The 21,650-nt window shown below is 38.1% G+C and overlaps 2 protein-coding genes across 3 annotated transcripts; one reads left to right on the plus strand and one right to left on the minus strand.

Annotated features, from left to right (window-relative positions):
• Positions 1–1,483: 1,483 nt before the first annotated feature.
• Positions 1,484–12,447, minus strand: tmem63a (transmembrane protein 63A). The gene is made up of 23 exons (XM_020638901.3): positions 12,301–12,447; positions 9,859–10,048; positions 9,679–9,758; positions 9,489–9,567; positions 9,144–9,181; positions 8,869–9,011; positions 8,432–8,483; positions 8,219–8,327; positions 7,947–8,017; positions 7,675–7,755; positions 7,382–7,499; positions 6,577–6,710; positions 6,077–6,217; positions 5,198–5,351; positions 4,971–5,077; positions 4,793–4,879; positions 4,515–4,580; positions 4,128–4,290; positions 3,738–3,843; positions 3,452–3,619; positions 3,012–3,127; positions 2,879–2,929; positions 1,484–2,688 (listed from the first exon to the last, which is right to left on the minus strand). The coding sequence occupies exons 2-23, from the start codon at positions 10,021–10,023 to the stop codon at positions 2,548–2,550; spliced, it is 2,370 nt and encodes a 789-aa protein (XP_020494557.2). The 5' UTR covers positions 10,024–10,048; positions 12,301–12,447; the 3' UTR covers positions 1,484–2,547.
• A 1,220-nt stretch (positions 12,448–13,667) lies between these two features.
• Positions 13,668–20,355, plus strand: LOC109987695 (G-protein coupled receptor family C group 6 member A-like). Of its 2 annotated transcripts, XM_065963879.1 has the most exons (7): positions 13,668–14,323; positions 14,447–14,613; positions 15,110–15,228; positions 16,044–16,802; positions 17,918–18,136; positions 18,388–18,514; positions 18,677–20,355. In XM_065963879.1, exons 1-7 carry the CDS (start codon positions 14,142–14,144, stop codon positions 19,681–19,683), a joined length of 2,580 nt encoding a protein of 859 aa, XP_065819951.1. In that variant the 5' UTR covers positions 13,668–14,141; the 3' UTR covers positions 19,684–20,355. The 2 variants fall into 2 exon arrangements, with proteins under 2 accessions (XP_065819951.1, XP_065819952.1); XM_065963880.1 differs by having other exon boundaries at positions 18,388–18,817.
• The last annotated feature ends 1,295 nt before the right edge of the window (positions 20,356–21,650 follow it).

Raw genomic sequence — 21,650 nt, forward strand, 5'->3', positions numbered from 1 at the left:
AATCAAACTTCTGATCACACGCTCACACACCCAGTACTAGAAAGTCCAAGAACCATATGGACCAAAACTGAGCCAGTGAATCTGAGGTGTGTGTAATATCAGTTCAAAGCTGTGTGTGTGTGATCTAGGAGCTGTGTGATGTAGTTCTGGCAGCTGCTGCTGGACAGAGCTGCTTCCCAGGCTGCTGCACCTTCAACATCTACATCCCTCCTTCTCCACCGAACTCGCAGAGGACTTTCTTTTCCAAACAGTAAGGGCATTAGAAAAACACACATTTTTAACACACAACCCATACACATAACATTAGGTGTCTAATATTAAACTCTCATCTCTTTCCCAGCTCATCCTTGTCGCCACATGAGGATATCTGCAAGTTAGTAGTGCCTTGACCCTGCACAGATTTTTCATGCAACTCCGTTGAGGTATGTCTGTTCAGTATCTTCTAGTCTCTTTGCATGGGAGTCATGCAGTGTATGTGATTATTATTTTTTAACAAATAACTATATTTATTCTGTGGGTTTTAATATTCATTTTAAAATACTAGGGGCCGGTAGTACCTCTTAAGAAAGTATCTATTGCTTAATCACAAACAAACAGATACACACCCAAATGAAATAATAGTGTACAAGATTGTTTTGTAATGCATCCTTTTCAGATATTGCATACATGTCTTTTTTTCCCCTATATTTGCTGATATGAAATGTATTCTTACAGAGTATACAAAGCGGAAAAAAAAATGCTTCATGTGGTTTAGAATTGCTGTCATGATGTAGAGCATCCCAGCAGAGCAACAATCTATTGACATTTCATAATGTTTTCTGTTTAGAAATAAGCCTTTCAAGTGTCCGAACAGTGTGGTGAAAAAGGTGCATAGTTGAAAATGTACTTTATCTGCCTCCATAATGCTAATCAGTATACCACCCACTAAAATTTGTATATGTATCAGTGTCAAAAGGCCCTCATCGACTAAACAGTTTTACTAGCAACCCATCTTTAGTACACTGGGATATTTATGTATGTAGTCTGTGTGCTTGAGCCATAAAAAAGCCCATGACTACGCTTTTAGGAAGCACTACAGTGCTATTGTTATTGATTTCTGTCTTCATTTCAGGGACTTTTATTCATATTCATTTCCCATATCTAACAACTGTGCTAATGACTAAAGCATGTTACAAGCCCTCCAATAGTAACATAGGTCTCTCTCAGCTGAGGTGGGTACTTCTGGTGAAAAAAGAAAAGGGGGCAGAAAAAAAGAGTAAGTGAAGAGAAAGGGAGACAACAGTGACAGATCAGGTGAGGAGGTGGAGCTACTAGAATTGTCGACCAGTGAAGTGGCTCATACCAATGTCAGGATAAGTTAAAAATCCTCACTGCAACACTGTGTGTGTTTCTGTCCTCTTTCACTACTGTGTGACTATTTCAGAGGTTAAACTACCCAAGTGTAGCTCAACAGTGCCCCCAAATGACACCACACGCACATTACTGCAATGTTTTTCCAGTTTATATTTGTTCAACTGATACTGTTGACATTTACCCCCGCATACAAAGCTATGACTGAGTTCCTATAAAACATATGCAACCAGTAGACATCATATCTATTAAACCTTAACAGTCACCAACCACTGTACAGTTACATTTCTGCAGTTAGGATTAAGTTAAAGGCACATTTAAAAAAAGCAGTAAAGCAAAAAGTCAATGTACAAGTACATTAAATACAAATAAATCTTGACCTGTTTTAAGCATTTCTTCATTATTGGAACAGCGTCTGTATCTGATCTTAAACAAGAATGAAAATTATGGCTCTGACCATTGTTGATCAAATTTGGTTGCAACTTCTTCAATACTCTCACAAATTCTTGTTCTTTTGTCTCATTACAACAGCACAGACAGTAAACTTTAGTTAGTAAACAGTAGACAGGGTTCTCCTCTCTTCTCACAAGTTTCATAATTAACATTAGGCAATAAGTTATTCCCTTGGCATATGTTGTCCTCTGGTATCAAAAAAGACACTGTGAAGTAATCGAAACCTGATAAAGAATAGAAAACTCTGCTTGTCCACTTTTTTGGCTGCAGTGATTTTCTTCTTCTGCTAAGTAATTAGCTTTGGCGTGTGCAAAAAATACAAATTTCAGGAATTGTATGCAACCATTAAGGCATATTTTAAAAAAGGACATTTTAGACACAGACATTACTCGGGAAAAGTTGTTTCTATCAGAGAGGTCTCGTTAAATACTATGGCGGGAAACAGAACGCAAGCTTATCATAAATGTGCACACTTTGTTGATTAAGTGCAAACAATAATTCAAATTCAACACATTGTCCTTCATGATACTATTGACTCATAGTGTGTCTTCATATCAGCATGAGGTGGAATAGTTTGACAATCCTGATCGTTGTTATACACTACTATTACCACCTTGAGATGATCTCTCAGCGGGACAGGCTGAGATGAAATCAAACTTCCATGTTGAAATGATTGTTAAGGAAACAAATGAAAGATAAAGAGCCGTGGGCATCCTGACTCATCAGTGTTGGAAAAACACAGTTTCAGGCGTCCGACGTGCTTCCTTCCACGGGAGTAGAGCTGAAGGTCGGACTTCCCTCCGTAGAGCCGTACCCCTTCTCAGGTTTGACCTCCTGTGGGTTGCTGGCTGGGGATTTGGGGTTAAGCACTCTGGGGAGGTAGACCTGAAGTTTCCCCCCCAAAAAATAAAAAATAAATAAAATGAGTTGACTTGACTTGACAAGCTATGATGCATGAGATATTAACTTTGCAATCTGGAATGGTTTGTGAGACAAAGGCTTATTGCAAAAACAGATGAGTATTCTGTTCAGAAAAATTAAGTGAATGTCAGTTTAAATTGACAAAGTACAGTACCGTGGTGCTATCCTCCGCTCCCTCTGCTGTATCCTGATCCTCGTCTTTTGTCTGCAAAACATCCAAACAAAAACCCCATTAAATTTGAATGTTGACAAAGAAGTGCACACTATGTAGTCAAACACAAGCTCACCTCATAGTTGTGTGGGCTGAGGTATTTGAAATGACCAAAGCAGGTGTAGCCAACGCAGATGAAGACAGTGATGAACAAGATGACCATTGTGAATAAAGAGGTGGAAGCCCAGAAACCTGAAACGTCAAACAAAAAGATTCAACGGCACGCAGAGATTTTACCTACAGTGCTTTATCTAGCAGCATTGCAGCAATCATCTTCATGTTATTATGTAGCAAGTGAGGAAATGTTCATTTTTTCACTCTCAGCACAAATCTAAATGTAGAGAGAAACAAATTATTTTCCAGTTAAAAATTTCAATTCAAAAAAAATATAACACACGTATAGTGTCCAGAAAAGCACATTCTGACTCCAGGCTGAAGAACCTTCACAAAGTAAGGTTTAATTTTGCCTTGTTTTTAATAAAACTATTAACTATAAATCCTGAATTTGTTTCTCACTTGTTCTGAGGACAGAGAAGAAGTAAAGCCATATCAGGCAGATGATGGGTGCAGCCAGAGCTTGATTGACAGCTGCCAGGTGGACCTGGCGGTCAAGGCGAGCAGGCAGGTAAGCAAAGTACATGTTGTGTTTGTCCACCAGGTGCTTCAGCATCATGTACAGCAGACCTTCAAACAAACAACACAGCTTTTAATTTTAAAAAAACCAAAAAAAAAACCCATGATAGTGACTGAGTATCCGCTGCAGTTGTGTATGAGTATACGTGCAGCCCCTTTCACTACTCACCAAAAGGCACAATAATAGGACATATGATGCTGTAGGCCATAATGACAGTGAACACACACAAGCTCCAGCCGTACATGGCTCCATATTCAAACTCATACGCCTGGTTCTGTTAACAGATATCACAAAAAGGAAGTCGATTGAAATGTTTAAATCAGGCTGAGAAAAATAATCAAAACTACAAACTAAATATTCTCTTCTTCTATAACTTTGATCCAATTTAAGTCTACATGAAAAAAGTCTGACATGAAAAGTCAGAAAATATGTGGTATAGATATCCATTTATAAAACAATAAATATGACACAAGACCATTCCAAACAGTTAAAATATAAAAATATAATATTGTGTACAATTTGAATTGCTCCAAAACATTTTATAACCCCATAACAAACCTGTTTGACATATTTCCTTTCAGCCGCAGAGCGAGCAAGCGCCATACGAATCATGTAAAGCAATAACCCTGGCAACCGCAGCAACTCCATCCCAGAGCCCACCAGGGCCGCTGCTATCACATAGTTGACAAAAAATGCTCCTTGGTCAGGTAAGAACACACACCTGATGTGAGAAAGGGAAAGGATAAAGAAAACATAAACTGAGTTAAACTAATGATGGAGATACGTTAATACAAATTATACATTTAAGTTCAAACAAACCATCTTTAACTGTTGAAAAACTTTAATTATAAAAAACAACCAAAACTAAAATACATGCCAAAATATAAAACTGGATCACAAAAGTGTCACAAACAACGGTGGGCCAAACAAAGATGGATTACTTACTCAAACCTCAGTTTTCCACCAGTGAGAAACTCTTTATCGAACAGCCAGCGGAAAAACACAGCAAGACTAAAGAAGACACAAAAAAGAATTGCTAAAAGTTAGGCTCGATTTTCTCTGAATCCACAAAAATACATGCTTACATGTAAACTGCAAGTCACTATCAATGCCTCCTTTTTTCTGAAGTATGCCTGCTCTCCATAAAATGCAATATTTGACAACAGCAAAATTATAACAGCAAATGAAAAATGATCTTTGATGCAGGACAAACTATTGTTTACCTTGTGAGTCCGAGCGAGGGCAGGATAAGCACCATGAAGAGCAGGAAGAAGTACAACTTCCGCATCATACTCAGCTGCTCACTGGACCTGAGAGACAGATGCCACTCGATCAAAACATTTTCGATGCACACTGAAACCAATCACTGCACTGCCAATTTGTGTGTTTGTGCGTGTTTACCTGCTCCAGTGTGCCTCTCCCAGTGTGGAATAGTAGACTATGGTGGGCAGCAGGGCAGAGAAAGCCCACAGCATGAGAGTGGGGAAGAACTGAGTGACAATTGGGCTCTTGAATTGAAAAACAAAAAAACAAATCAAACAGCAGATTAAAGCTTTGACAGAAATGTTGTGATGAGTCTGTGTGTGTGTGTGTGTGTGTGTGTGGGTGTGTAGATGTGGAAGTCTCACGTTGAGATAGTAGATGGGCCTCGTAACATTGAACTTGTCCATGGTGCTGATGATGATGGTGGGAGTGGTGAGGAAGGTGAGCAGGAAGAAGAGGAAGAAGTTGATCATAATATAGCGGATGTACCAGGGGAAACCTCGCACGGAGAGATTGTCCCTGTAGGACAGAGAAAACAGGAAAAAGAAGCAACAGGACAGTTAGATGCAAAGAGGAGATGCAAAGAGCAATGTGTGGGTTACACTCTAATTTCTACAATTTTGCCAAAGATTTGGAGGATGGCATTTTCCACCCTTAAGATTACTATGAGAATATACTTTCTGGCTGATCCAGGGTTGAAGTATAGCTGATCCTGATCAGACTCTTCTTCTATTTAATAGCCTGCTATTGTTGCAGTGCTGCTCTCCTAAATGACCAGCAGAATATACAATGAAAACCTCTCTTAAATTTGTGATTAAAATTAGACTTTTCTTACAAAAAACATGAGCCCTATTTAGTCTGCCATTTCAATTTGCAATATGTTTGTCTTTGTGGTGTTTCGCCTTGAGTCTGAATGTCCCGGAGGCGTGACGGGGGGACAAAGCGATCCCCCCTCTGTATCGTCTTCACAGGTAGAAACAGGACCGCTACGGAGGTGAGATGGTTTCAGCAGAGCCAGCGAGGGAGCGCAGCGCTGTGTGTTTGTGCATGTCTGAATGTGTTTGTATGTGGAGCACCACTTGGCCATCAGAATATCGTAAAAAAACAACCACGTGACTCAACTACATATTAAATAATAATTCAAGTGACTTGTTTCCAAGCCAAAAAGACCACAGTTACATCAAAAATACGTCTTATGATCTGCATGGAGCTCACACAGTGTAAAGTGTCGTTTCAGGTCTTACCAAAACACATTTTTGGGATGCGGTGCAAAGTTGACTCGCCACTTGTTCACTTTCAGACTTTCACAATTTGATGAAGGCTGCCGGTCCCTCCCACAGCAGCGTGTGCCGCCACAGTCGAGTGCGTTGAAGTCTTTCAGAATTCTGAGGTGAGTAAACGACAGCTGTTAGTGATACACATTAACAAATATTTTGCAATACTGGTTGCCTAAAGCCCTGCTTCCAGTAAAACAAATCATGTGTTGACAATAAAACCAAGAGATCAATGAACTGATCAGGCCAGAGGAACAAGCACAGTCAGCTGACTCAATGCTGCCAGGCAGTTATCACTGGTACAAACTGGATGCCAACTCAGCATCATAAAATAACTGGTTGCATTGCTGCTGGACTGGATTGTTAAATTATGTGTCAGGTAGCACAGACATTACAGCTTTTGCATTTAACAATTAAATACAACTTACAACTTAACTCACAGAAAAAGACACCTTTACATTGATACTCACAGCTTGGCCATAGCCTCCGTCTGCAAGGTAACAAAGGCTATCCCCAGGGGGCGCTCTGGCACCAGTTCTACCTGCATCCTCACTTCTTCCAGCAGGTCTTTTTCTTTAGTACTGTAATACTCTATTGCATCAACCTGAAGAAATTCACACAAACACACACAAAGATGAATGGCTTAAGTGGAAGCAACTTTATTCAGAAGCTACTTCAGAAGAAGTATTTATATGTCCTCTATTTACGTGAATAAAACTGATTCTACATTATCTCCACATGATTTGACTTAATGATTAAGTTATAATTCACTCATGAAAAAACGTGTGTAGGAGCCATGTTTAGGAAGTGCAAACACAAATTATTCCAGCAGATGTCGCCTTTAGGTTAAGGTGATATATATAGGTAAGAACTATCACTGGGGTGTCAGGTGTTGCTAGACGGGGAGTAATTAAACTTTTTTGACCGCTGTACGCCACGCTATGAGGTAACAGGAGTGAATGGAAATGGAAATGGAACAGCTCACATGTGACATTAATCAAGACAACGATGGAATAAGAAATAAATATTCCCAAACGAATAAGATATTGGACTGTCTTTTTTCAAATTCTTACACTCAGGAGCGAAGCCGGCAAGCGCGTCAATTAATAGGCTGGATTAGCCCGTCTATGTAGCCCCTCAGTGGCTTTAAGTTTTAGGCTTAGACGCTATAACGTAAACAATGATTTTTTTTCCAAACCTAGATTGTAACATTCAATATAAAAAGTTAAAACTATGCTACATGAAGCTGTCACCTTATCATCTGTTTTCTCTCACCTTCCCTGATGGGCTGCAGCAGCAGAGTTGACCACACAGGCGGGGGTTAATCAGCTCACGATTCCCTGTTGTCTCTAAGAAACGCTCATAAAAGCGAAGGTTTTTTCCAGCTCGTATCCTGTAGTTAAAAAATAACGACAATAGAAATAGAAGTCAGTTTAACTTGCAATACATTGTAAAGAAATGTATGAACTCTTGAGCAATGTGCTGGTTGATATGATTCAGTGGCCATGCTCACGGCACAGATAGCATCGATATGATGCCGTTTATTAAAGTGACCTATGATTTCTTACCTTTCTTTATCAAGGTGCATGAGCTTGGCCACGTCGTAGCCCAGAGTCACAGCAGACACTCGACAGGTTGGATACGCCTCTCTATGAAAACACAAAACCAAACTTTAACTCAACTGAATTTTTGAAGCTCTTTTCATTCAGACACTCAGCCTGGAGTGCATCACTTAGGGACAAACAGATGAAAATGAAAACACAAATTGACAACCATGGAAAATATTTTTTTAAGGACTAATAATAATTTACACCATTAAATTATAGAATAATTCACTCACGTGAAATGGGTCTTTACAGCATCCTCTGTTGCTGTTTTAGGGACTGAACACACAAACAAAGTGTTCCTGGCCTGCAAACAAAACAACACAGTGACAGAATAGTTGAAACACTGTGATCTGGAAAGGCTTTTCATTATGTACTGGACTCCTCAAGGTGCAATCTGATGCAAAACAAGTCATGTGGAAACCGTTTTGGACACATGAATTTGGGGAGACCTAGTGTGCAACACTTTCATAAAACACATCTCATTGTGTAGTATTCAGAGACTCACTGTCTCTCTGCGCACGCCTTTGATTTGTGATGTGTGATGTCGCAGCAGAAAAACCGTCAGGACCAGGTACAGGACTGCAAACACTGTATGCAGCCATAACAAGTTGTTTCTAGAATCAAAAACCATACCCCAAGAGGCATTTTGTTATGACCAAAACATTCAACTTTTTTTTTCCAAATACAAAATGTATATCCAAGCAGTGACAGTAGTTACCCTGCCTGAAGATTCCCAATAGTTGTTCTTCCAAAACTCTTTGGCTCATTACCTGAAGAAAAACCAAACATATTCACACAAAAGAAAACATATGTACAATTAGAAAAAATGAAATAAGAAGAGACAAGAAGATAAGTTTAAAAAAAACAACTGCAACAAAAAAAAACAAGAACATTTGAACCTAAACATCTTGTTTCAACAATCAACCAATCAATTGTACTGTGATAAAATGACACACTTTATTTTTAAAACAATAAATGAAACAGACTTAGTTTACACCTGGTCCACAATCTGTATGTAACAGACTGAATGAAATGTGTCTTACTGGAACTATAGCACACATTTGTTGTCCTCACCATTATAACATTTCTTTAAGTTGGGCTTTTTTTTTTTTTTTTTTTTTTACTTCAAAGGCAGAGAAGAGTGTAAAAACATACCCATCAGTTTTCCGCTCAGGTTGGCAGGAAGTATGATTCCGAGGGAAGTTACAGTTATAACCATCAGCAGGCCGATCAGGTGACGCTGAAAGGACAGGTAGTGAACAGCATCCATGCCACATCTGGCTTTTATTTTTTCTTCACTGAAACACAAACACACACAATAAGCGGAATAAACACATGCCTCATATATACAAATTAAAAAACAGTTTTTACTGAGTAAACAGATAAGACTGTGCTGAGCACAAAAGACAACAAACTACTGAGTCACTCACTCCATTCTGAGGATGTAAGGCAGCCAAGAGCAGAATCCCTAAACAGAGAGAGAGATATTTTAGACACAACTCATATATGATAAATCTTTAAGGAATATGTAGTTAGTACCATGGTCCACACTGTAGTCTTCCAAAGGCAACATGAAACTAAAATTTTAAAAAATAGCACGTCAAATCTGTGAAACAAAAAGGATCTGAAAGCCTTGCTATGTGTGGCTAAAAATGATCTAAAGCGCATTTAGAGGAAGCCTTTAAAAAGCAGAGGTGTTGGTAATGATGTTATAAATGAATAAACGGATAATATTTGAATACTGAATGTTGCACTTAAACTATTGGCAAACACACCAATTCATACTCAGGGTCCTCCACGCTGGACACAATTGAAGACATGCGTCCATAGCGACGGTGTTTTGATCCAACAAACCTGAAATGCAAAGTTCAGTGTCAACTACAAATTAGAAAAAAACACAAACAAAAAGAAAACATAACCAAATAAAAAAAAATTAAAATAAAGAAAGTGAGTAAATGAACTGACCCCTCTTTGTCTGCAACTAATGCCAGACGCCCGTAGTCCCAGAACTTCCTCCTGATAATGGAGAAAAGGATCAGCAACACCTGCAGGTAGCAAAAAAAATAATACCACTCAGCTGTCACATTAATCATAACACATTTCACATATTTACTACATTTACTACACAGACAGACAGAAACAAACCAGGAAGACAGAGAAATCTAGTAGTAGCACAACAGGCACTCCTCCAAAGTTGAGTGTGTTTAGTACAGTGCTCTGAGAGGAGCCGTAGCAGCTAGTGTTGTCCGAAAAGGTAGTGGTATTATTCCCGGTCAGCAGGGGCCACTGCTCCCACCACTGGGAAGACATCACTGGGGTGGCACCAGATGTTTGCCTGCAGATAGTGATTGTAGTATTTAAGTGTGGGAGAGAAAAGTACTCCTTGTGCAAATGCTTGTTCAACACAGTGAAACGAAAAATGAAAAGGCTTCAAGAAAGAGTTATTTGCATAAACAGTCAATCTGTCAATAAGATGTCAGAATTTTGTTTTATGTAGGTCCAGCTTACGAGAGCCCTAGCCCTAAATCCTTCAAAATTCTATTAACAATACAATATAAATAACAAAAAGGGACCAGATCCTTTAAATACCTGGAGCTAGAAACAGACAATTTTTAAAATTATCAAAATTGTAGGCAGTACATTTTATGCATTATGAGACTTATTATTAGAACAAAACTCTTTTCTGTATTGTGTGTCACATTGGAGAGGAAAGCATAAGACAACGATCAGCAAAGGAGGAATATGTTAACAATATAAGGAACTAAATCAAGTGGCTGAAAAAAATTACCTGCAGATGATCTGAAGTTTGAATGATTAATCTATCTGGACCATGGGGTGAAGTGTTTTGTACATATTTCAGGCCTTAGAAGTACTTTAAATTAGGCTGCAAGTACTAACTTGTTTTTAATGTATTAACATCAATTATCAATGTATAAAGTTAGTAAATGTCAAAACAAATGTAATGCTGATTTTTTTGGTTAATTGTTGTGTGAAAATTATTTGTTTTTAGTTAAGTGTTAGTTTTCTGTCTTATTTCAACAAAGTATTTTAAGCAATGTCTTAACAAAAATAAATAAATAAAATACCGTATAAAGGGAAAACGTTTTAACTTCTGCAGTCACAGAACTCGTCCAAAAAATAGAAACTGATGTGCTGGAGACAAATTGTTAGGATAGGCTGTGTGTCCATCAGTGTGTTTGTGTCACAGAAGAAAACTAAGGCCACTTTCTCTATTCTTTAATTCTAGCCTATTTCAGTTAGTTGTGTTTTTTATAACACAGCCTCTTTTTTTGTATTAACGATAATAATACGATAGTGTTCCCAACAACCAAGCAGCTTGTTTGTCACAGAACAACACTCTTCACACCAAAGGAGGAACTAAGTTCCTTTTGGCTGAAATTGGTCACAGTGAGAAGAACCCAATGCTCTCGGTTCCAGTTGTGATTGCAGTTGTGTGTAACTAATGGAAATAACCTGCTATAGTCTAAAACATAAATAATGGTAATTTTTTTCTCATAATGCAGCAGAATGGCCCCTTTCTGGAGTTATTTATTATTTAAAATATCCTTGGATTAATTTTTGCTGTGTAAGCAGCTTTTTGTAGCTAGCAGAACTGAAGCTAGTATTGATTACTTTATACATTGTTGGGTGATTTATTCTATAACAATGCACTGTGTTTTGCCAACCTCATATAGCAAATAAGACCAAGTCAATATAGAAGTAGGCTAATAAACACAATATTTGGATATGAATTGCAGTGAAGCAAGTAAGAAGTATCATAGAATGTTTTTGTTTTTTTTAAGTAAAGTAAAGGTAGCCTACTTTAAATGTGTAGGCTGATTGAGTCATCACACTTAGTTAAATTACACCATTGCTTGATTCATATCCTGGAAGTGTAGCATCATTTTAATGGTCTCTTCTGATGTACACACACCAATATCAGGCCTTGTTTTTCAAGCCTCAACCGTGCCTTTGCCGGAAGCACAGATGAATTGACTGACAGTAAATGTGTTGCTTTCAATGCGTGTCAATCCCGCACGCCACAAGTCATTAGCAGTGCTCTCGCGCCCCACCTCCCCCGGAAATAGACGGGCACGCTGAGTCACGCGGGTGAAGTTATGAGTTAAAATGTAAGATTTAACCTCTGAATGTTGCTTGTTAGCAAATTGTAAGCCTAGAGGGGTCACAAAAAGTAGATAATGGCAACAAAAAAAAAAAAAAAAAACTGATGTAAGATAATTTTCCATCTCTTATCTTGACTTCAGATGTTTGTGTCGGAAGTACACAGTGAAGCCTTTTGTGTCCTGAACAGCTGTTTGACACTTTGACTCACTGAGCTTTGTGGCGATATGGTGTTTAATTCAACTAATAATAGCTTACTGTGTTAAGTTGAACAGGCAAACTACAGTGAAGCTGCTAGCCCACACATAAAGATCGCGAATGCTAATAAGACACAGAAGAGTTTGCTTAAGTTACTCAGTCAACACTTTATGTAAACACCGACTACGGAACTTAAAATACTTCTCTTCATATCACAAGAACATGAAAAACAAAACAAGTTCGCATGTGGCATGGAGACTGTCTTACCTGTATGCGTGTTCGTTTTTCCTCCAGGAGTAAACTTCTTCCCACTGTAAATACTGTAAAATATGTTTCACTTCGTCTCCGCTCTCTTCCTCCCCTCTTTATGTTTATGCGCATGCGCAAGCGAAGAAAACTGAGCAGGCTGCTGTCTCGTGCTCTGGGTTGCAATCCTCGAGCTGCTGAGGGAGAAACAGAAGCGGGAACGCCCACCTCTTTTTCTCCTGGGAACTTTAAACAATAAAATGGGCACAAGTGCTGAAGTAAGCTACGTATTGATATAGACTGTATTTGCCTCTTTTTCTCATGGCTGTGCTTTCTTTTTGGGTTTGTCTTATATTTCTTTTTTTTGCTGCTGCCATTTTGGCCAGGCCTTGCTCGAAAAAGAGGTAATTTGATCTCAAGCAGTTCTGCCTGGTAAAATAAAGGTTAAATTTAAAAAATAGGCCTTTTTTACACTAAAAAGTGTAAAGGCTATTGGGATAAGGAATCCGACAACAACACTAAAAGTTTTTAAAAGTGAATAGTAGGCCTACATAGGCTACATACCAGCAGCATTTGGATTAAAAGGCAACTTGGATAATTGGCTATTTGAATTGAAGCAGTTGAGTAGAAGCTCCCTTTAATAATATACTGTTTTACAGTTTGTCACTTTTTCATGATCAGTTCCTGAAAATAAGGCTGTTTGTCAAAACTCGTACAAAATCAGAAATCATAGCCTATCCTACAATACCTACAAAACCTTTTACATCTCTTGCAAGCACTACATTGAAAACTATAGCCTTTGAACTCTTCTACAATTTTACTTTTGCTTCAAAACTAGCCTACACACAAAACCTATGGGTACTTACTCCACCGCCAACTGTACACAGCAGATAGCCTTTCAAAAACATTTTTTGACATTTAGCCGAGGCCTACTCTCCTGTGCCGAGTATAAAAACGCTATAGGCTACTGTCGCCTTGTCTTTTTTTATTATTATTATCATTTTCATTTTTTGCATCATGTGAACTCATGCAATTGGAAAAATCTCCTTATTCTCAAAACCTATATGCTGAACAGCTGAACTCAAAACCTATATGCTGAACTCCTGCAAGCACATCAATATATGAAATATGGTGACAAATGTGAGGCTAATTCATTTGGCCTGTCAGTTAACAACACAGATAGTGCCAGTCATTTTAAGTATAGCTGCATACTTTTTGTAAAACAGTATGATTTCTGTCAGATTTCTGCCTATTTTGGTGGGTAAACAAAGTCATTGGAAATGAGCCAACAGATTGGTTGGCAGCCTGTAAGCAAATCACCTGGTTTAGCTGTGACACACTTGAACGAAGATCATAACATATTTAACAATGAGGAAGGCAGAGCTGGCTTTATCACACCCTGCAGTTCTTTGGTATTGTATTGTCTAACCTCTTTGGTAACATTTTTTTATTTCTTCACACCTTCAGTTTGACGAGATGCTATTAATATACAAAAATGTCACTGCGCTAAACTCAATAATTAGACACTGGCGTTGCAGCCTGGCTACTCCCATTTGTAACTATGAGCATGCATAGTCCTTTGTTTTAAGCCAGTTGTCAATATGTTCAGCAAGTTCCATGTAATCACCTGTCATGTTACCAAAGTTGTAGCCTCGTCGTTTTATCAGGAAGAGAGCTAAGAGAACATTTTTTACATTCCCGATAGGTTAGCCAAAGTGACACCCCATGACAGTGACGAGAAAAATAACAAGATATGATAAGCTACCACATTGGAGAGGTGTTCCCGTATGAAATTTGAGAGAAGATATAAGAAATGAGAGGCACTTTAAAGCAGACTTGAGGCATCTAAAAGAACAAAAAAAATGAAGCAGTTCTCTGGTTTCTACATTTTTGCCTCAGTTTTACTTAATCAGTTGTGTATCACCACAGGTTCTGATGCTGCCACTGCTCCAGGTGACATTATTATTGGTGGATTATTCCCAATCCATGAAAGCATTGATGGACCCATATACAGAGTCGGAAGTGATGAAGGGACCTGTGGCAGGTTTGTGATTTTAATCCTGGCGTTTGAGTTGTTATGCATGTTATGACTCTCCACGATGTGTTGTAAAAGTGATTGTCAAAGTGGGGTGAATAAGGATGTAATATGTCAAATCGTATCACACAGGTTCCACTTACCTCGGCTGGTGCAATCTCTGATGATGGTACACGCGGTGGAGGAGGTAAATAGGAGGGGGGAGTTGGGGAACCTAACCTTGGGATATCGTATAGTGGACTCCTGCTCTGATGTTACCACTTCCCTGAGAAACACCTTGTCCTTTATGAAACTAAACAGTAAGTAAAGTTAGAAAGAAAAAATATTTGGTTCTTTTTTGTGATAAACACAAGAGTTAGGTTTTGCTTTGATTTTTCTCTGTCTTTTATTTTCCTGTTGCTTTTCATTTGTGTCATAATGATCATTCTTTCTCTAAATATCTTACCTACTGCATGCTCTGTGTAAAAGTTAAAAACATGATAAATAACACATATTCTATCAATGTTTTTTAATTTATAAAAAATTGTTTATACTTTGCTGTCTGCATTTGGCTAGAAAATCCTCCATATAAAGTAAATATCCAATGTTTAAATATATATATTTATTAAAATTAATAAATATTAAAATTTTTCAATTTCAATTATAAAGCTTTTCTTGTTTATGATGAGTATGTTCTCCTTTGAACTAAAGACACCTCGATTTGAATGGGAATGGAATCAATACCAAGATTTTGATTTATAAAACTTTTTCAGCTATTAAAATTCACATTTTGACATGTCCTTTATACAACACCAGATACTTTTATAGGTGGAGCAGAGCAGCCCTCCCCACCTGTGTTGGCTGCTGTTGGTGCTTACTACTCAGAGATATCCATCGCAGTTACAAGGCAACTCAACTTGGAAAACATCCCACTGGTACGACTGAGCTTAAAGACATTGGATGATTCATTTGGGATCATACTTTTGGATGAAACGCTTGACACCAATCATGTCTGTGCCATGATCTTAGATGCTGAATTTGTAATTGCATTGAGTGTTCAATTATTACTTTTAAATATCAATCAATCTTTATTTGTATTGCAAGTCATAACAAATGTTACTTCAAAACATTTGACAAAAAGAGCAGTTCTAAACCATACTCTGTTATATTATTAACAAAGACTAATCCACCATGAGCACAGCACTTGGCAGCATTTACAGTGGCAAGGAAAAACTGCCGTTTAACAGGCAGAAACCTTAAGCAGACTCATGATGAAAAGGCGTCTGCAGCAAACTATCGGTTTACAGCGAGTCTATGACAAATATTATTAAACAATTATTTTAAAAAAGCCACCTTTCAAAATCACTCATGTCTGGAAAATTACTCAATTAATTGCACATCAAATACATAATTGAAAATCATATTAATATTGAGGATCAGGAAGGAAAACGCTAATTTTATATTTTGTTTTCATTACATTTCTTGTTTATTGTATTTGAATATTTTTTTACTTTGGGTAGTGTAACTTCACATTCTACCACAGAGCTTGCCAGCTGATTGGTATAAATATAAATATGGTTGTGGTCCCAACTTCTTCAATCTTCTGATCCCAAGGGTCCCAAACATTTGAAACAAGTTTGAAAGCTTGTCTTCTTGTCCTTGCTTCTCCTCATACAGACAAAGTTTCCACATATGTATGTCACTGCTGTTATTTCTACAGTCTAACTGATTCTTTCTGCTTTTTCCACAGATTAGTTATGGTTCAACTTGTGGTCAACTCAGTGACAAAACCCGTTTCCCCAGCTTTATGAGGACAGTACCAGAAGATGATCACCAAATTCGTGCCATCATCCATATTTTAAAAAGCCACAACTGGACCTGGGTTGGTTTAGTGGCAACTGATAGTGAAGCCGGCCGCTATGCAGTTGAACGCCTCCAGAAACATGCAAAAAACAACAAAATCTGCTTTGCCTTCACCAGCATTCTTCCAGAGGCTCTGGTCGACGATTCGCTAGATGATTGCATTAATGAGACAGTCAAAAGCATCACTGAAAAAAAACACGTGAAGGTCATTGTGTCCTTTGCCAAAGCTTACCATATGATGTACCTTTTCGGAAGGCTTCTCAAGGATCCACGAGGAAGGGGGAAAGTTTGGGTGGCGAGTGATAATTGGTCGGAATCAGCTGAAGTGCTGGCAAACCATACTTTGAGTGATGTGGGAAAAGTCTTTGGGCTCACACTTAAATCTGGAAACACTGCCAGGTTTAGGCAGTATCTTACAAATCTTGATGTAAACCCTGGCCATCATCACAACAATACATTCTTGTATAAATATTTGATGAGAAGGATGGAGAGAAAGCCAAATGACACAGCCAATAAAGAATTAATGAGGATGATATATCCATCTCTAGTCAATGTGGAGATGGCAGTTAGAGCTATTGCTCAGGCTGTTGCAGACCTCTGTGTCAACAGGGACTGTAGGACAACCCAGAGATTACTGCCCTTGGAGGTAAATATACTCAAACCTGACACACACAAGTACATAACATGTACTTTTATGTAAACATTATTTTTATATTTAGTATGGGTGTCTTGAAAAACTTACACATATAACACTGTGTTTTGGTGTTGGCAGCTGTTGTTAGTATATAACCTCTAATAACCCAATGAGCACTTCCTGCGTTCTAAATGACAGAGAGATGGCCAAGGAACCTTCTTGATCATTTAGCAGCCAAAGAGACAGATACTCAGGAGTTAATGGATTGTTAAAATACCAAAATGAGATTGAAAAGTAAACTTGTATTGTCTTAGCAATGTAACTCACTAGCTATTAGTTACACCACCGAAAGTTTTGTAGTAACAGTATGTGTGAGTTCAGGCGGTTAGGTTTGAAAACAATGCATGACTTGCTCGCTAGCTCGCTAGTAAGTAGCATAAGCTTAAAAATGAGAGGTATAATGAGAAAGGCAAATATAACGGGTGCTGGTGTCGCATTGGTTAGTGCGTGCGCCCCACGTATGGAGGCGGTAGTCCTCCAAGCGGGCGGCCCAGGTTTGAAACCGACCTGTGGCTCCTTTCCCGCATGTCATTCCCCACTCTCTCTCTCCCTGAAAAAAATAAAGAAAGGCAAATATGTATGTGATTATATCTTCTCCATTTTCCCCATCAAGTTATGTTCAGTAGTTTTCTTGTTATCTTGACATATTGATCTCGTACTGAGTGCTCCAAAATTGACTGAATAAAATGTATGGATGCATGGCCACTTAGGATTTCCATAAATGTAAGCCCATGGAAATAGAAACACTGTCCTCGTACATATTATGATATTATCTAGAAAATTCTCTTTACCAATCAAATTACAATATATTTCCTTTAGTCAACCTCAAAACCATAACCTTCATGCCCATTTCTGAAACCAAGGAAATGTTGCTCCGTATCTGCTGAATTTACAAGTAGACCACTGTTTGCTAACAACACGCTGTATAAACTTTACAGATAATATGACTCTGATCCCAAGAAAAAAACACTGACTGTAGATTAAAAATATGAAATAGATTGCTTGAAAGTCAGGTGAAAAATTAAATATGATTTTCAGACTCAGTTTTCAACACTTTCCTTTTTCAGTTAAGAAAAGCCTTAAGGAAAGCAACGTTCCAAATGGATGGAAAAAGCTACCGTTTTGACAGCAGGGGTGACCTCAACACAGGATATGATGTAGTCCTGTGGAAGCAGACGTCACTAACCTTTTTGGACACAAACTACATGGTTGCTCATTATCACATTCAAAACAAGAATCTGACTTTCATCCCAGGAAAAACATTACAAGATTTCAAAAGTGTCACAGTAAGTTTGCCTACCCTGTAAGCATTACTTTACTCTTATTTATTTATGCTTTTCTTTTCTTTGTCTCTTCGTTTTCTACAGTACATGTTAGCATTTTGTGACATAAGGATTAGCTTTGTGATAATGAGCAGTCTAATTCACAGTCTGTGTTAAAGCATAGCTGTAGACTTTCACTGGTTGTTTTTATGTTCTTCCTATTCCTATATATATTTACCCAAAAAGTGAATGATGAGGATCCTTTCTTTTCCCAGACAGATGTGATATCCAGGTGCTCAAACAGCTGTTCTCCAGGCTACATGAAGTATTCAGCACCGGAGCAGCCTGATTGCTGTTATGAATGCCACAAATGTCCCATGGAATACTATTCCAACACCACTGGTGTGTATCAGACTCAAGTAATCACCAGTAACATTGATGGCATGCACTACAACACAAAATCATGAGTGATCCATCAAGACTTATCACAAACGCACCGCAAGAATAAAGAAGAGCATACGTCCAACTTTAAGATTCTCATGAACATTTGTCCTGTGTCTGCAGATTCCTCGAAGTGCCATCCGTGTAACATTACCACTGAATACGTTTCCAGTATTCCTGACAGTTGCCTCCAAAAGAAAACTGTCTTCATGTTTTGGGGAGATATTTATCATGAAATACTGTTGGCATTTGCCGCTCTAGGAGTAGTGCTTACCTTCATTGTTGGGATCATCTTCCTCGCACACTGGAATACTCCTGTTGTTCGTTCATCGGTTGGCCCAATCTGCCTCCTCCTCCTCTTCTCACTGATTAGCACATTTGTGAGTGTGCCATTATTTGGTGGTGAACCCAAGCCTTGGCAGTGCCAAGCTCGGCAGGTATTTTTTGGCTTAAGCTTCACTTTAAGTGTTTCCTGCGTCATGGTCAAGTCATTCAAGATTATCATGGCCTTTGAGTTTGACCCCAGCATCCAGAGAGTCCTGAAGAAGCTCTATCAGCCTTACATTATTATTGCATTCTGCTTGTTGGGTCAAGTTATTATCTGTGCCCTGTGGCTCGCCCTCAAGTCTCCAAAACCCAATTGGAAGAAGTCGTTAAACAATAAGGAACGTCTATTCATTTGCAATGAGACTTCATTCGTTGCATTTGGAGCCATGTTAAGCTATATTGGTCTTTTAGCTCTCATCTGCTTTGGTATTGCTTTTAAGGGCAGAAAGCTGCCACAGAGTTACAATGATGCAAAGTTCATTACCTTTAGTATGCTGATTTACTTCATCTGTTGGATCATATTTGGCCCAGTGTATCTCAATGTTACAGGCAAGTACCTACCAGCAGTGGAGATGGTTGTCATTCTCCTATCAGCATACGGCATCCTGTTCTGTCAGTTCATCACAAAGTGTTATATTATTCTGTTCAAACAGAAAGCAAACACACAGAGCGCCTTCCGCCGAGATGTTAGAAATTTTACCTCGGGTGGCAATATCGATGAGAACGATGGTCATTTTGTCTCATCTTCATTGGACTTGGAAGGGATCGAAAACCCTGCTTTATATGTTGAGGCGCAGATGTAAAATCCACAGAAGGATCAAAGCCTGTGCATGAGCGCTGATATGCCATCATGCTCTCTTTCTCAAACCTCGAAATCACAACTCACTAGGTGCCATAATGACCACAATGTCAACAATAAGAAACAGTTAGGGAGATTTTTCAGTATGCCAGCTTAAACTTAATAGTGATGGACAATAGTTTTAAATCTATTTCAATGTTTGTAACCGCAACAGAAAAGTAATGGTTCAAGTATAATGAGAATCTAAAACGAAACTCTTGGCTGGCTCAAGATTTTTAATAAGCAGTGATTGTTTTTCTTTTAAATGTTGAAAAAAGTCAACATACAACAACAAGTCAACAACATTTTTATTTAATTGTCATTCATTGTATTGTTTTTATTTTTTTTAGCTTTAACTGCCTCTTGATACCTGCCTGTTGTATCTCTCTTATTCCTGTTATTTGCATTTATATTATTTTTGGACTCTCTGTTTGGCCCCTCTGTTGATGTCTGTTCTCTTCTTGTCATGAGTTTATGTATTTGCTTTGTCTGCCAAAGCTCTTTGTAAACATTATTTTTTTTAAGTAAATAAATGTATTATTATTATGACAAACAGAAGCCAATTTTTTTTAAACTCTATTGGGATCTATTGGGATATCAAGATAACCAAACACAATAAATAAAAATGTACACATTTTATTTTCTTATTTATTTCCACAGTTTACAAATTAGCACACAAGGATTTGCAATCTGTGCGCACGGTTTCATAAATTGTGTTGCAAATCATTTTATGGTGGACAGTGTAGGAAATAACTTCAAGTGAACATCAGTTTTTGCTAGCCTATAAATATTTTCTTATACTTTGGTATGATTTCAGGACAAAAATGACCACAACTGTATGATTTTGGTTACTAAGTTTTAAGTTGTTTATTAGTATAAATGATTAAGTTAACAATTTAATTTGTCAGATTTAAACTTTGAGCATGTTTTGAGACAATTATTGTAAGATTGAAGAACTTTACTGGATAGATAAGTGGTTCATAAAACTGCAGTGGCTTGTATCCGAACCTGAGGAAACTAAAACAGAGAATGCATCATTTATTAAAAAAAGGAAACATATTTTTTCAAAATGTGATTATTAACTGGTGTTTTACTTTTGGAATGCAAATATAACATTATGGCAATTTGACTGCAGTTGTTACGTTACTCATAATGAAAGGACACATTACACTTTTAGAGTTCATCAGAAGCTGATTTATGACTCATGGTTCTCTGAAACTATGAAATATGTTCCCTTCGGTAACAGTTCTTCAGAATAAAGGGAGAACCTGCTTTTCTTGGTCTTCTTACTTTCGTCCGAACATGTCATTACAAGAGGTGTTTGATTTCTGTGCTCCATGTGAGGCAAACAGAGATAACACATTAACAAGACAGTTAAAGAAAAGGTCAACATGACAATTGGGTTTCACTGTTGCAGCAGAAACTCACAAGTTATCGCCTTTGGAAAAATCATTTCATGAGAGCCGCAGTAATGGCTCAGTGAAATCGAAACACAACCAAAGCTGCAGACATTCCTCTCAGTAGGCACAGTAGCACTGGCTACCATAAATAGACACATCCAAAGCAGAAAAGTGTGTCAACCCTATACTTTCAACCTACCAAACAGCTCTTCTACGCTGCTGTTTCTGTCTCATCTGATCAGTAATTGGTCAGTACTGTGCTGTGAGATTCAAACAAAAATTACCATAACATCGGACATAGCAGAGAGAATGTGAAATGTTCCACATTTGAGACATCACAGAGGAGGCGTTGTAGTTTTTGTAGGACAGAGCATTGCTAACCAATGTCACGGGCCCCCTATCAGATGTGCCAGTAGTCAAATTAACGAATCCAATGCAATTAGTCATTCAATTTAGTGTGCGATTCTGTGGTTTCTCTTCTCTGAATGTGTGTCTCTCCCTGCACTCTCTCGCTCCTTTTTTTGCTCTGGTT

Source organism: Labrus bergylta, chromosome 15 (assembly GCF_963930695.1).
Source record: "Labrus bergylta chromosome 15, fLabBer1.1, whole genome shotgun sequence".
NCBI classification, from domain to species: domain Eukaryota; kingdom Metazoa; phylum Chordata; class Actinopteri; order Labriformes; family Labridae; genus Labrus; species Labrus bergylta.